Source organism: Phoxinus phoxinus, assembly GCF_949152265.1.
Source record: "Phoxinus phoxinus genome assembly, chromosome: 6".
Taxonomy (NCBI): domain Eukaryota; kingdom Metazoa; phylum Chordata; class Actinopteri; order Cypriniformes; family Leuciscidae; genus Phoxinus; species Phoxinus phoxinus.
This window is the reverse complement of record NC_136881.1, coordinates 11,744,627-11,758,182: the sequence shown is the minus strand read 5'-3', so window position 1 is coordinate 11,758,182 and position 13,556 is coordinate 11,744,627. Positions and strand designations below refer to the sequence as shown.

At 37.7% G+C, this 13,556-nt stretch overlaps 1 protein-coding gene across 1 annotated transcript in view; it reads left to right on the top strand.

Moving 5' to 3' along the window:
- The window catches only part of sgcz (sarcoglycan zeta), a 282,091-nt gene that overhangs the window by 153,783 nt on the left and 114,752 nt on the right, over positions 1–13,556 (top strand). Inside the window, exon 2 of the mRNA XM_079617362.1 lies at positions 9,307–9,501. Within this exon, the coding sequence (XP_079473488.1) occupies positions 9,307–9,501 (195 nt within the window). The remainder of the gene's footprint in view (positions 1–9,306; positions 9,502–13,556) is intronic.

The window sequence follows — 13,556 nt, the reverse complement described above, 5'->3', positions numbered from 1 at the left end:
AAATAGAAGCCTAATTAGCTTCCCCAGGTAGTGAAGAGAGAACAGAAGACAATATCTGGCTCCTTGTCAACACGCATGGCGTCGAGTGCACAAATAAAGCAGCATGTGAGGGTAGGTGGCTACTGGGAGGAGAAACCCACTGTTTAAGCATCAGGGTGCTTCTGCCAGAAAACTCCAATTTTGGCTCGTCATACTGGGTCACACAGGGAAAACTCAGGCACCGGTCCCTCCAGGCTCGATGCACGGCTGTAGGTAGCAACAGCCTGGTGGAGTACTTGTGAATTTTTCCTCTAGTTAAGTTGGACTCACTTTGTGCACTTTGGCAGTGCTGCACAAAACAGGGGGGACAGAATGTTGTATCCCCTCTTGAGTGGCAGGATGTTCAGGTATTTGTTGGCAGCCCCCTGCGTATGGTGAGAGACCATGAAACATATTTTCCCAATGCATTTTGTTCTCGCTTACCTCACAGGAGATGTCCTGGCAGCTCTGAAATGTGAATCCTTGTAGGAAACTTCACTTGCATCTTCCACCCACCATGGTTAATTGTTTTTTTTTTACCAGCACACACTATTGCAAACAATGATTAGCACTTTTATCTAGCCCATTAAAGATGTCTTGTTCGCCCATAGGTGCAAAATAGTTCACAAAAAATAGTATCATGTCATGGCAAAACAAATTTAAGCCCTAACAGAAATGCTCCTGACCACTAGGGGGATATTAATCGATTGAGAGTTTAAATTGATGTGCACTGTGTCTTGCTTACTCACTAAAGTAATACATTTAATACATTTGTAAAGAACAAATACCGGTACGTCTGCACATACCCTTTTTTTGCCATAGAAAAAAAAATGTCATCATGAAAATTTTTTTGATAGTAAGAGAGAATATTATCTTAAATTAAGCTTGTTTTTCATAGCCTTTAGACTTAGAGCAATGTGTCCAAAAACTACAGTAGTTAGTTAGCATTTTTGCACTTCCGGCATTTTTGTGCCAGTCAGTGGGCTTTTGTCAACTGTTTTCTTTGGTTAAATGCCTGAAATAAGGTCTGTGGGTAACACAAGCTCAAGATAGTTTCATGTTTTATTCTACGGCATAAAATAGATTAGTAATACCTCACTTGTGATTTTTTGTTTTGAAACTCTATTGGCAAATTGCGGTATTCATTAGCATCTTTAGCAACAGTTTGCCTTACAGTATTCTCTGAAAACATTTATCAATATCTTATTCAGTTTTGATTTTCAAGTAATGTAAGTTGTTTTAAGTAATTTTTAGATTAACACAAAGACATTGACAACGTACAATGCGATTTCACCAAAAAGTAATGCCTTATTTTTATCCAGATGCTCCCCAAAAATCTCACGCTGAAGCAAAAATGAAAAGAAAATCACACCATCAGTCTTGCTAATGTATGTTTTCCTACCAGATGATTTAGTGTTTTCCTTGCTGTGATTTCATGTGACGCGTGCCACAAATACACGCAGCTGTCAGATCCATCCTCATCCTCCTACTCGGATGACGAGGAATCGTCCTGGAAAGCTTTGAGCGTTCAGGCGGCTAATGTTTTAACTGCACGGCGCTCACTCGTGAAACGTACGCCATGAAAGATGTCATAATTGTGCCTGGATTGCACAAGACACCTGCTCCATTTTCCTCGCCCAGTCCTATCTTTCCAATCTAATATGCAAGATTCCGGTCTGAAGTGATAGCGCGACATGACCAAGCATGCATCTTAGAAGGTTGACAAACTGTGTTAGGCTCGAAATCTTGGCACTGGCGTTCGGTTCTAGTAGAAGGCACTAATTAAAAGTGTAAGATCTTGATTAAGATTGAGCTTGCTATGGAAACACCCTTGAGGGAACCTCAAAAATAGCTGAACGCGAAGTAAAGGGAGCAGATTAACAACAGAGGGGCTTTACTTGAGAAAGATTGTCGCCCCTGTTTATGCAGAGCTAGAAGTGTCGATACCTCTGCTTTGATTCACCTTTGAAAAGCCAGAGAGCTTGTACAGAGATGGCAACATTTAATTAGCTGCAAATCTGTGCTGTCTGCTGCCTGGCATTAAATTACATCCCTGACTGATATGACCTTTTTAAATGATGTATCGATTTGTTAATACTGCTTAGCATTAGCGCCTGGGTGTCACGATGTCGTCGCGCAAAATTGAAGTAATATTTGTGCTGGTATTGATTTAGTGAAAATGCGGAAGACGGTGTGATATTTTCAGGCCTGTTTGTTCTTCTTTCCTGCTGGGTTGACACATCACTGCCTCCCTCAATATTTCTTTCACACATGCACACACTTTTTTGTTGTTGTAATAATTAACTAAGGAGGCTGAAAGATGTGATTCCCAGTACTTTAAAATGAATGATCAAAAATAGAGCAGCATAATAACCTTCACATACATATTATCCTTTATAATTGTCTTAGTTTTGTTTACTTACTTTATTCGTTGTCTTTTTTATTTTTAAGACAAATGTTATTACATTAGAATTAGAAAATGTATACTGTCTGAATTCCTGTCCTTTTGGAGTATGCTATAATAAATGAAGAACTCCCTGACCATTGACGAATAACCTTCTTTAAGTATGCAGGTGTTGCAAGGCGATATGACATGTAGACCATTTACAATTCGATATTTGAATTATATAATTTTTGCGGTCGAAATGCCAACATGTAAATCAGAATCCATGCAATTGGGAATTTTGCTTGAGATTGAAATATTTAGCAACGAGTTCAGGTTAGTCATGCAGGTTCACCACGTTAAAGCTGTGCTTTAATCATACACTATTTTGGAAATTGATATTTTTTGTCACATGAAAGGCCCATTCACACCAAGAACAATGGCAATTAATATAGAGTCAGATGACAATATTCTGTTTATTATAAGCGAACACTTCAGTTATGTTGTTTGTCGCTTGAGCTCTTTAAAGTTGAGTGGTTTATGATTGGCTGTCAATGTTTTTATCATTTATCTAAATAGAAAAATTGTTCTGAATGTGATTTCAACGTCATTGTTTATGTCATTATCATTAGCTGTGGTGTGAACTTCACTATTATCATAAACTTAGAACTACTGTGTTATAACAACTTTATAATATTGTTATTGTTGTATGTTTATAAAAACATATTTAAGGCTGGCATTATCTACATGTCTATGGATGAGCTGAATGAATGGCTGAAAAGTAAGGAGAATAAAACATGTGTGAGGGTTTTTTTCAATAGAGTACTCCACTGTAAAAATTCCTGTATTCAATCTTTGTTTCTTCATACTCCAAAATAGGAGTGTCTGGACTTTGAAGTCTCTGCAGACTGTTTCCCGATATAGTCTAGTGTAGTATAACATCATTAGCAGGGCAGGTTAGCACAATCTGCTGGTGTATTGCTGGGATAGCAGGGTTTAAAACAGAGGGTGATAGGCTACTGTACATCCTTACAAGATGTGTGTGTGCGTGCGTGCGTGCGTGCGAGTGTGTGTGTGTGTGTGTGTGTGTGTGTGGATCAGCTTTGTATGACTCATAGCTCCAAAATAAAAAATAAAAAATGGGCATAGGGATATGCAGGCTGTGCCAGTTTTCTGCTTCAAAAGTTTTAAAAAAGTAGAAAAATGATTGAACAACCAACATCAATAAAGACGTATGACAAATGTTCAAATCAATACACCACAATATAAACTTGATAGTAAATTAACTTAAATATTCAGATTGTATGATATGTAGCCTATTCTGCATTGCAAAACATAACATTACTACCTGTTCTACCTGTTGAAATATCTATTTTTAAATGTTATACATCAACAAAATAAGGGTTTAACAGGTTAAATATGATAAATGAATGGATGGATGGATGGATGGATGGATGGATGGATGGATGGATGGATGGATGGATGGATGGATGGATGGAAAATAAACTGATAAAATAATATGATTTAGGCCGGGGGGTGGCTGAGCTTGTTCACTTGGCTAGTGGCCTCAAGTCTCTGCTTTTGTTATTTACCTGTTCTGCACTAAAATCTCCATGTAGTTCTGTTTGCCTGTCTGACCTCCCCTCTCTCTCCATTTTTTTCTCTCTCTTTCTGCTGGAACAAGCAGATGTAATCTGAGCGAGTGAGTAGTTGGTGAGCGTGTTAATAGTGTTAGGCTGTAGGAAGGGTGCCGTTCTGGTCCGGCTCGGCTGCACATGCATTTGATGGATCACTCTTCTGTCAGATCAATTTTAGAAATGCATTGGAACCGGAGAGACAAAGAGAGAAAGAGTGAGCAAGAGGGAGAGATCGAGAGGGATGGTCAGGGGCGGAGTAAAGATGGATACGGAACCACACCGAGCGATATAAAAGGGTGGACATATGAAAGGCGCAGGGAGTGAGAGGTATAAAGACGATACCGCCACAGGAGGATGGCAGAAACAAAGTGAGAAACAACAATGGGCTAAAATGGTATCGCTGAAGAATGCGTGGGAGACTGGAAGGTAAAAAAAAAAATGTAAGTGAAAACTATTCGATATTTCCCTCTCCATCGCCCTTGATATTTATAGCTGATAAGGACTTGAGGCTAGAGAAAAAGAATGATCTCTTTCACCCATGTGTTGAAACTGGTGGAAACTGACTATTAACTACACTCCTCCACACAGACTAAAATCCACTTTCTTCGATTTGCACGCCACAAATATGTAGAAAATGTGCACATAGTCGCTCTTCACCACAATTGGAGCAGCAAAGGTCATGTATGCCAATGTGAAAGAGAGAGGGCTATTTCTCAGGCAGGTTTAGATGTTTATCACCACTGAAGAGCTTGAAGAGGAGCTTCAGATGCGGTTGAGGGACACTCTAGGGCTGCACGATTAATCAAAGTAAAACGGTAATTGCGATATGGTTTAGTAAGGTTATCAAATCAGAAAGACTGTGATTTAATTAAATAAATATATGCACAGTGGAGTTAAGCGCGGCATTTGAAGCGTTTAATTAAAACTTTTTTTTTCAAGATTTTAACCATTTCAATTAATAGTAAAATTCCATCAAATTGAATTGAATAGTCCTTTCATATTATGAATTAAGAATTATAAAGGAGTAAAAAATAAAAACCTAGAGCTCAATAAAACATTTTGTATAAAAATTCATAATATGTGAAGGGGCAGTCATGGCCTAATGGTTAGAGAGTCAGACTTGAAACCGGAAGTTTGTGGGTTGAGTCTCAATACTGGCAGGAAATGACTGAGTTGCCCTTGAGCAAGGTACCTAACCCCCAATCTCTCCCTGGGTGCCGCAGTGAATCAGTGTGTGGTGTATGTTCACTCATGAATCCTAATGTGTGTGCACACGGGTTAAATGGGTTAAATGCAGAATAATTGGATACCATACTTGGCCTTGACATGTCTTTCACTTAAAAAAAAAAAAAAAAAAAAAAAAAAATATGTTGAAATTTGAAAGTTTAAAATGTATACAAAATGTTTTATTGAGCTCTAGTTTTTTTTTTAATCATTTAAAATTCTTAATTCATTCATTATTTAATTCAATTTGATGACATTTTGCTATTAATTGAAATGCCTAAATTTTTATTATTTTGATAAAATCACCAATCCAGCTAAACACCAGAAAAGTGGGGAGACCAGTTAGTCCAATAACCAGTTAAGACCAATAATTAGGCCAGGCTGGAAGTCCAGCAAAGGCATGTATTTTTTTATTATTTTTTTCAGCAGAACAAGTTCTACCACATTTAAATTTTTTCAAGTCTTCCATTTTTTGTATCAAACAGGTAGTAACATCCCCAAACTTCACTCGTTGGTAGAGCCAAAAGAGTTGGACATGCTCGAACAAACAGAACAATGTTTTGAAAGAGTAGCAGTGTTTATATTCTTCTGGAAGTCAACCTTCGAATGGTCTGCACATACAGTAGTTGTCTCTGCACAACTGAGATAGGAAAAAGTATTTTAACATTGAAAAACGTACCTCTAGCACTGGATTTCTAAAGAACTATAAAATAAAAAGTCCTTTGTTGAATTGGGAGAAAAAAGAGGGTATTTTTAGACATTGGGCTGCAAACCCCTTTTTACTTTAAATGGAACATTATTTTTATGTGTGAATGGTGTGGAGGAGATTTGAGAGTTGTTGAAGAGTGTTTGGGGGGAGATTGAGAAGATGGAGCAGGAGAGTTGGCTATGGGAGTTTTGAGGTTACGGAGAGGTTGGGGAGGTTTCTGAGAGGATGTACTTGAGGTCTTTAGTTGAGCCGATGCATGCTGAGAGACTGAATTAAAAAGCAAAAGAAAGAGGTGACTGACAGATGGAGCTTGTGGAAGAAGTTATTATTACATGTCTACTTTTTTCTTGCCCCCCTTCCAGTATCACTATACCACAGCTTTTTTTTTCTGAGGTGCCTTCTTGTCTCCTACTGTCTACTAGGCTGCCATTTTCTAAGGTAGCATCGTAATCATGGTAGAGCCTTATAAGTTAACAATTTTTGTTTACAACACACCACATTTTCAGCAACTGCACACCCCACACACTCAATATATTTTATTATATATATTCAATATACGTTAGCATGTTGGCATCGGTAAGATTTTTAAATGTGTTTGACTATTATGTATGGAAGCTTGTTTCTGCCATGCTAAAACAATGTAAAAGATAATTGCGACTTTTCATCTCACAAATCAGTTTTTTTGTTTTGTTTTGTTTTTTGACAAAGTGATGTCACATGATCCTTTAGAAATCATCTTATGCTGATCTGGTGCTCAAATACCTTTTATTTTATCAATGTTGAAAACAGATATGATTCATATTTGTATCTAAACTGTGTTTAATAATGATACAATTGCCATTTATCCCTGTCACTGTTTCATTCCTACATTTATGACTTTTATTTTACCTAAATATTCATTTATGACTTTATTTATGAGAAGAGAAGTGGTCCAAGCATTGAGCCCTGAGGCACTCCAGTATTGAAGGTTTTTCATTTTAAATAATGAAAATGGAATATAAAATCTATGATATGTTTAGAGAGTAATGGTGCGTTCACACCGGACGCGAATAGCGCGTCAGGCGCGAGTCATTTCAATGTTAAGTCAATGCAAAGACGCGTTATGCGCGTAAAACGCGTGTAACGCGTCTTTGCATTGACTTAACATTGAAATGACTCGCGCCTGACGCGCTATTCGCGTCCGGTGTGAACGCACCATAAGACTTGAAACCACCTAACCACCTTTTTCTGACTAAAACAAATAATTTTAAATCATAAGTTTGCACTACAAATAATCATTATCCATCAGTTTGACTGAATGAGCTATACAATTTCCTTCATCTTCTTATGTTCAGACTTTAAGAGAATAACATTACGCTTGGTATTTTGTGATGTGGTATGACAATAATACCTGTGGCAAGAGTTCTTTCAGTCGCTGCATTAATTTCCTCTTGATTATTTTAGTTTTTTTTTCCTTTGAATTCCACTTTAACATAATAAAAAAGGACAACATATAGGCTACTGGACATTTGTCCCAATTTAATTTAAGATATATTCCATTCACTGGAATGCAATAAGAGTCTCTCACTTTTCTCCCCGAATCCTCACATCTCTTTCAGGTTTGTTTTCACACTAATGCTTAACAATTTAATTGTCTCCTCTTTACACTTCTAATACTTATAAGCAGTGTTTACTTCAATGTTTCTAAACCAGGTAAATATTTATTGTCTCACACAATGACGGAAATCACTTTGAATTACAATCACTCAATGTTCCAGTTAATTAACGTTTTTATTCACGTTTGAACAGTTACATCAAAAACAGCTTTACCTTGTGCCATCTCATCTGTCAGATATGTAAGTTTCAGCCCATCAAACTTGTAGCGTGACCACAGATGCGTCGCTAGCACAATAGATCAATGGCGCTACTATTGTAGTCAGTAGAGCGCGTGGCAACTTTGTTACATATGACAGAGGTGAGGTTCGTGTTTCAGCACTGGTTGGGGAAGGGTATACTGTAGCTGCAGCCAAATGGGGGTGGGAACTCCAAAATGGGTCGGGAGCTAAAAAATAGGGGGTGGCTTCCTCCCATTGACAGACAGGCACATGACCCCAGTTGTGGCAGTTTAGGAGATAAGCAGGTAATACGATTATGTGATATGAGTTTGTCGAGATGTCCGTAACTCCCCAACTGGACATCACCGGACAATGGGATCTTTTTAGTTACACCCAGCATCACTGCCCCCTCCTACCCTGCAAATCTCGGCCCTGGGACGCTCCCGTGGCTTATAACAAAGCGGTAGAACTTTCCCACGTGCTGTGCCAGGACAGCTCACAGGAGAGCTTGCGTGGTATTCCTTCTCATATCGTTGATCGGAGGTTCAAACTCCAGTCCAAACACCACTGGCCACGAGCTCCTGGCTCCTCTCTCACAGAACATATTCATTTATATAGGCATATTCATTTATATGGCATATTTTATAACTTTTTTATTTTAGATAATCTTGAAATTATGTTAATTCAATAAAGTCAATAAGGAAATTATTTGCGCGTGGAGACCCCGTCCCATTTTTGAGGTTCTGCCCACTTTTGGAGTTCACAGGTCTGCAGCTATACTTACTTGTCTGGTGGTGCTAAACCAGGGATAGACATTGCTCAGCGATTTTCATAGATCAGAACAATTCTGTGTTTTTAAGCACATATTTTTATTTTAGGTTTGATACATTTAAATAAAGTACTATACAATTCTGTTGTGTCACTGGTGTCTATGGAAGCGGCAATAATAATCCTTTCAATTATAATTTGGCATTGTGTTTTATTCATATAAGTAACACATTGTTTACTCTATTCTTCTCCCAGTTCACCAGCCACTCACAGATATGTCAATCCACAAAAATTGATGAATTTACGTGACGTAAATCCCACAGATCTGATTCTCTGATACCCCCCCCCCCCCCCCCCCCACACACACACACACACTTTAGACACTTTAGAGTGTCTAAAGTGGACCATTGAAATAAACTGTTACTGAATATTATTTTGTTTCCTATCTTTCATCTTTTTTGTATCTTTATTTTTTCATTCTAAGTTGTTTCACTGTCAATTAGTTTAACTGTGCTTAATTAATAATGCATTTGGAATTATTGACATGATTCGCTTACAACAAAAGAAGATAAACAGCACAGAAAATAAGTGGATCAAAGAAAAGGTCAATGACCAGAGTTTTTGTTTAATGCGCATTGGAAGTTATTGCTGGTTTATTTCTATATTTTCTCCTGTGAGCCACCACAAGTGCTTTAAAGAATATTAAGATATTAAAAAACCTGAAACAAATCTCGTTCTATTCTTTCTCACTAGATGACTCAGGAGCAGTACATCCTGGCATCTCAGCCGAACCCCCTCCAAAGGCCGGGATGTGCTACTGTGTACCCTGTGGGGATTTATGGCTGGCGAAAGCGCTGTCTCTATTTCTTCATCCTCCTCCTCCTCGTCACCATGATCGTCAACCTAGCCTTGACCATCTGGATCTTAAAAGTCATGAACTTCACCGTGGTGAGCACTTCTCTGTCTTATTGTGATCCTCTTTCTCATTATGTTTTTTTCTGTCAACGCTGATGCAAGCAACACTATTACTATTGCTTTTAATATGAACAACCCCTACAGTAAGTATGAAACATTGGTGCATAACTCATCCTGTGTTACAGAAATGAATTATACCACAAATTGGGCTGCTTTCTATTACTCCCATAGTCCTACATTGAAGGAAGGATGTAAGCCTTATCTATGGACCGGAATATCATTGAGACATTGGGGTCGGCTGTTTTGACAATGTTATACCTAGAACACCATAGCAACCGCATATAGGTTTTTTTTGTTGTTGTTGTGGTTCATAGGGTAACATCTAAATGAACTGGTTGTATGAACATTAGTTAATGAACATTACTTAATTCATTGACTAACAATGAGAGAACTGCTGCGGGGAAGTACCAGTGGTCGAGAAGCAAACAGAGAAAAACGACATTTTTTTGTGGATTATTAAAAACAAATGAAAGATTTGGTACACCTCTCAGAAAATGTACAAATAAAGAGCATTTTAGATGCTAAATTACTATTTGGAGCATTGGGACCGCTATATGAGGAGTGCATTCCGACTCATTTGGGCAGCACTGGTCACATTGTTGTATTCACTCATTGGCTCAAATTCTCTTTCTCTTTTTTTCTATTTGTGTGAATGGCCTTACTCAGATGGTCAGGTGTAGTAGCCAGCGAGCATGAGGTCACAGCACTTTATTTACCCAGCTGATTTGTCCTTGTTTAACAGCATCTGCCACACATGCTGTCTACACAGAATTACAAACCATGGCTGCCTGGATCAGCGGAGTTACTCAAAAATGAACACTCTGTGGTTTGTCTGCCGAGACAGCAAGAAGAATGAGAGGATTTTGTGGGCTTGTATGCGTGTGAGTGTGTGTTTGTGTGAGATTTAGGGAGTGACTGTGTAAGAACTGGGAAGTACAATAGAACTAAAATACTTCTTTGTAGAGTTAGTATGTGTTCGAGTCGCTGCTATTATAACTCATGCAGGTTCATGAAACCTCTCTTTTTAGCGTATGTGTGGTCGCAGGCCCTATTGTGTAGTAGTTTTGGGGGATATGCTCCGTAGTCATGGTCTTAGCAATAGTTAACTTAATTGATATTTAAGTTATTTATTTACTTGTTTATTTACTCATTTATTTCATTATTTTCTTAGTTTTAATATCGTGGGAAATTAAAATCGTTTTCCATCATTTCGCGAGCAAAGATGGAGTTGGTGATAAAGAAAGATGTCACGTCGCATGGGAATATTTCACCTAAAAGGTAAGCCTGTGGATATCACACAGGAAATTTGCAAACTTTGCATGAGAGTTATGTCGGTGAAGGAGTCTCAAATCACAGTCCATTATTCACTTCAGAAAATGGAAGCAAAAACTGACGTGCTTTTGGAATCTATCACTGAATTAACGGCACATCCCAGAGGAAATATTTATTGCTCAGTGGTTGCTTTTCCAGAGTTTCGCATGTTTACTCTAAAATTTCTTAGGAGAAATAAGAGAGGACATAAATGAGACATGAGAAATATCTGACAGAAAATGAGTTAAAGCTGAGAATGTGGTGGGAATAACATATATTTATTGTCTGGCTGCAATTTCTTTCCATTTTCAGAATATTTTATTGTTCAAAGGTTGCTCTTTTTAAGCTCAAGAGACAATTCTCATTATCAAAATCAAAATGAAGAACAAAGCTTTTTTGGTCTTGGCTGAAACAACAACTTCATAAGAATGAAGTGTCTCTTTTATAACAAGTACTCAATTGTGACTAGATCACCTTGCAATTTAATTTTGATGTGGGATGTTGGTTTGTAGCCTGTTTTAAAAACATTTTCATTTAGGAGTGCTCAAACCTCATACGCACGTGTCTGTGCCACAATGTGGTGATGTCGCTATTAAATTACAGAAGGGCAAATGAATTGTATAATAATACTAATTATCATCATCATCATCATCATCATCATCTTCACATTGTCAAAGGCATCAGCCATCAGTGATATATCTGACTCGCTGATACACAATCGGCACAACCCTACTGTGCAGCTCATATCTTTGCCGTGTGACTACCAAAGGGACTGTGCCATGCACAGACCTAACTTTGGACTTTATCTTGGCAAACCTCGAGTTGTTTGACCTGTAAAGTGCCTCTCAGGTGTAGCTCCCCAACTACAATGGCAGATAGCACTACTGTACATGAGCCACCAGAGTTGGACCGAATTATAGGCATACATTCACATATACACATATTTTCTCCCATTAATCCTTGTTATCATGAATACATAAAACTCTAAATTCAAAGCTGGCTCAGTGACATACAGTATAGGAGTGTCCATAATAATAATAATAATGTTCCAGATTCTTAGAAATATACTCTTTTCATGTTAGTTTCATTATATGATGAACATTTAGACTATTTTTAAAGAAGGTTTATATTCAGTGATTCTTAAAAAATAGTGTAATCGTTAAGTAAAAGGTAACACCTTGAGTACATTATTAAAAAAGGTAAGTAAAGAAAAAAAAGTATGTGTAACATTAACAAGTATCATGAATTATTATCAGATTGAATACTTAAAATGATGTGTGTGCGTGCGTGCATGTGTGTGCAGTGCTCGCCTCGTACTGTACATCCGAAATCCCAGCACTTGCACGTGCACAGTTATTATTATATGGCAAATATAAATGTTACGATTTCTCCCACGCTTTTTCCATGCTTCACACACACATTGAACATGCATGTGTGTTACATTATTAATAATTTAAGTGACTATTCACACATCTTTACTTTTTATTTAAAGAAGCGCATGCATTTAAAAGTTTAGTTTTGTCATTTCACTTGGCCAACAGTACACACACACACACACACACACACAAACACACAGAGATACATTACAAAAGACAATCATCACAACAATATGACAAGACAAAATGAGCATCATGTCACTGACCCAACTAAAGGGGCATGGTTCCAATGTACAGTATACTCCTCAAAAACCTTCAAAACACTAATTTCAAAAACAAAACTCTGAAATTATTTGACAAACTCATTGTGTGATTGAAGTTGCAAGTAAAAATAACTTTTTGTAACCATAACAACTATTTTTTTCTGGCTTCTCTGGATGGTTTAGCTCAGTGGTTAAACATCAGGGATGGTAAGAAAAAGGTTGCAGTTCATCCTTCGCAAGGAATGATCCATCACTGTGGCATCTTTCAACAATGCACTTAGACATCAACTTCCCAGGGGGAATGTAATTTTAATGGATGTACTGGATGTCGCTTTGGTTTTTCTCAAGTTAGTTTTAACATTTCATGTCTTGTTGGTTTCCTGAAACTAGAGTCTTGTAAACCATTAAAAAAAAAAATCTTAACAGAGATGTGGCCTAATAATGCATGCTCCTACACATTAAAAACATGCTAATGTGGGAGATACACAGGTTTGCATCTAACCTGTGTTTTGTCCCCATTCCATTACCTTTCACTATCCTTGTTTTCCTGCCATGTATTCACTGTTTTAATACACTACTAATAAAACAAAAAAACATCTTCACTCCACATTATTTTAACATGAGGACTAGTGAAAGAACCACAAGGGCTTTTAAGTGTACACTATCTTACACTATAACTGTCAGATAGATATCTTTACAGTGTCATCAGAGTCCTTGCATAATGTATTTTTCAGTACAGTGACAGTTTTATTAGCTGTAGCAAACTGTACGTTCCCTCGTGTGATTACTAACTTACCCTGTGCCAATCTCCAGCTATACCGAGACCCCCTCAATGCCAAAAATCATTATGGAATGACCGGGGTGAACACTTAGACATACTAACTCACTATTCGTTGCTACAGCAACGAAAGCTTGATAAACCAATCATACGTTACATTTCTATCCATTTTCACCAATTTCTGCAAAATGTGTATTTTCCAACTCAATTTACCTGCATGGTCACCAGCTATTCCAGCTGTAATATCCCACAATCCCCTGAAGGGCCACTGCTTGGACTGGATATATATGTATGCAAATC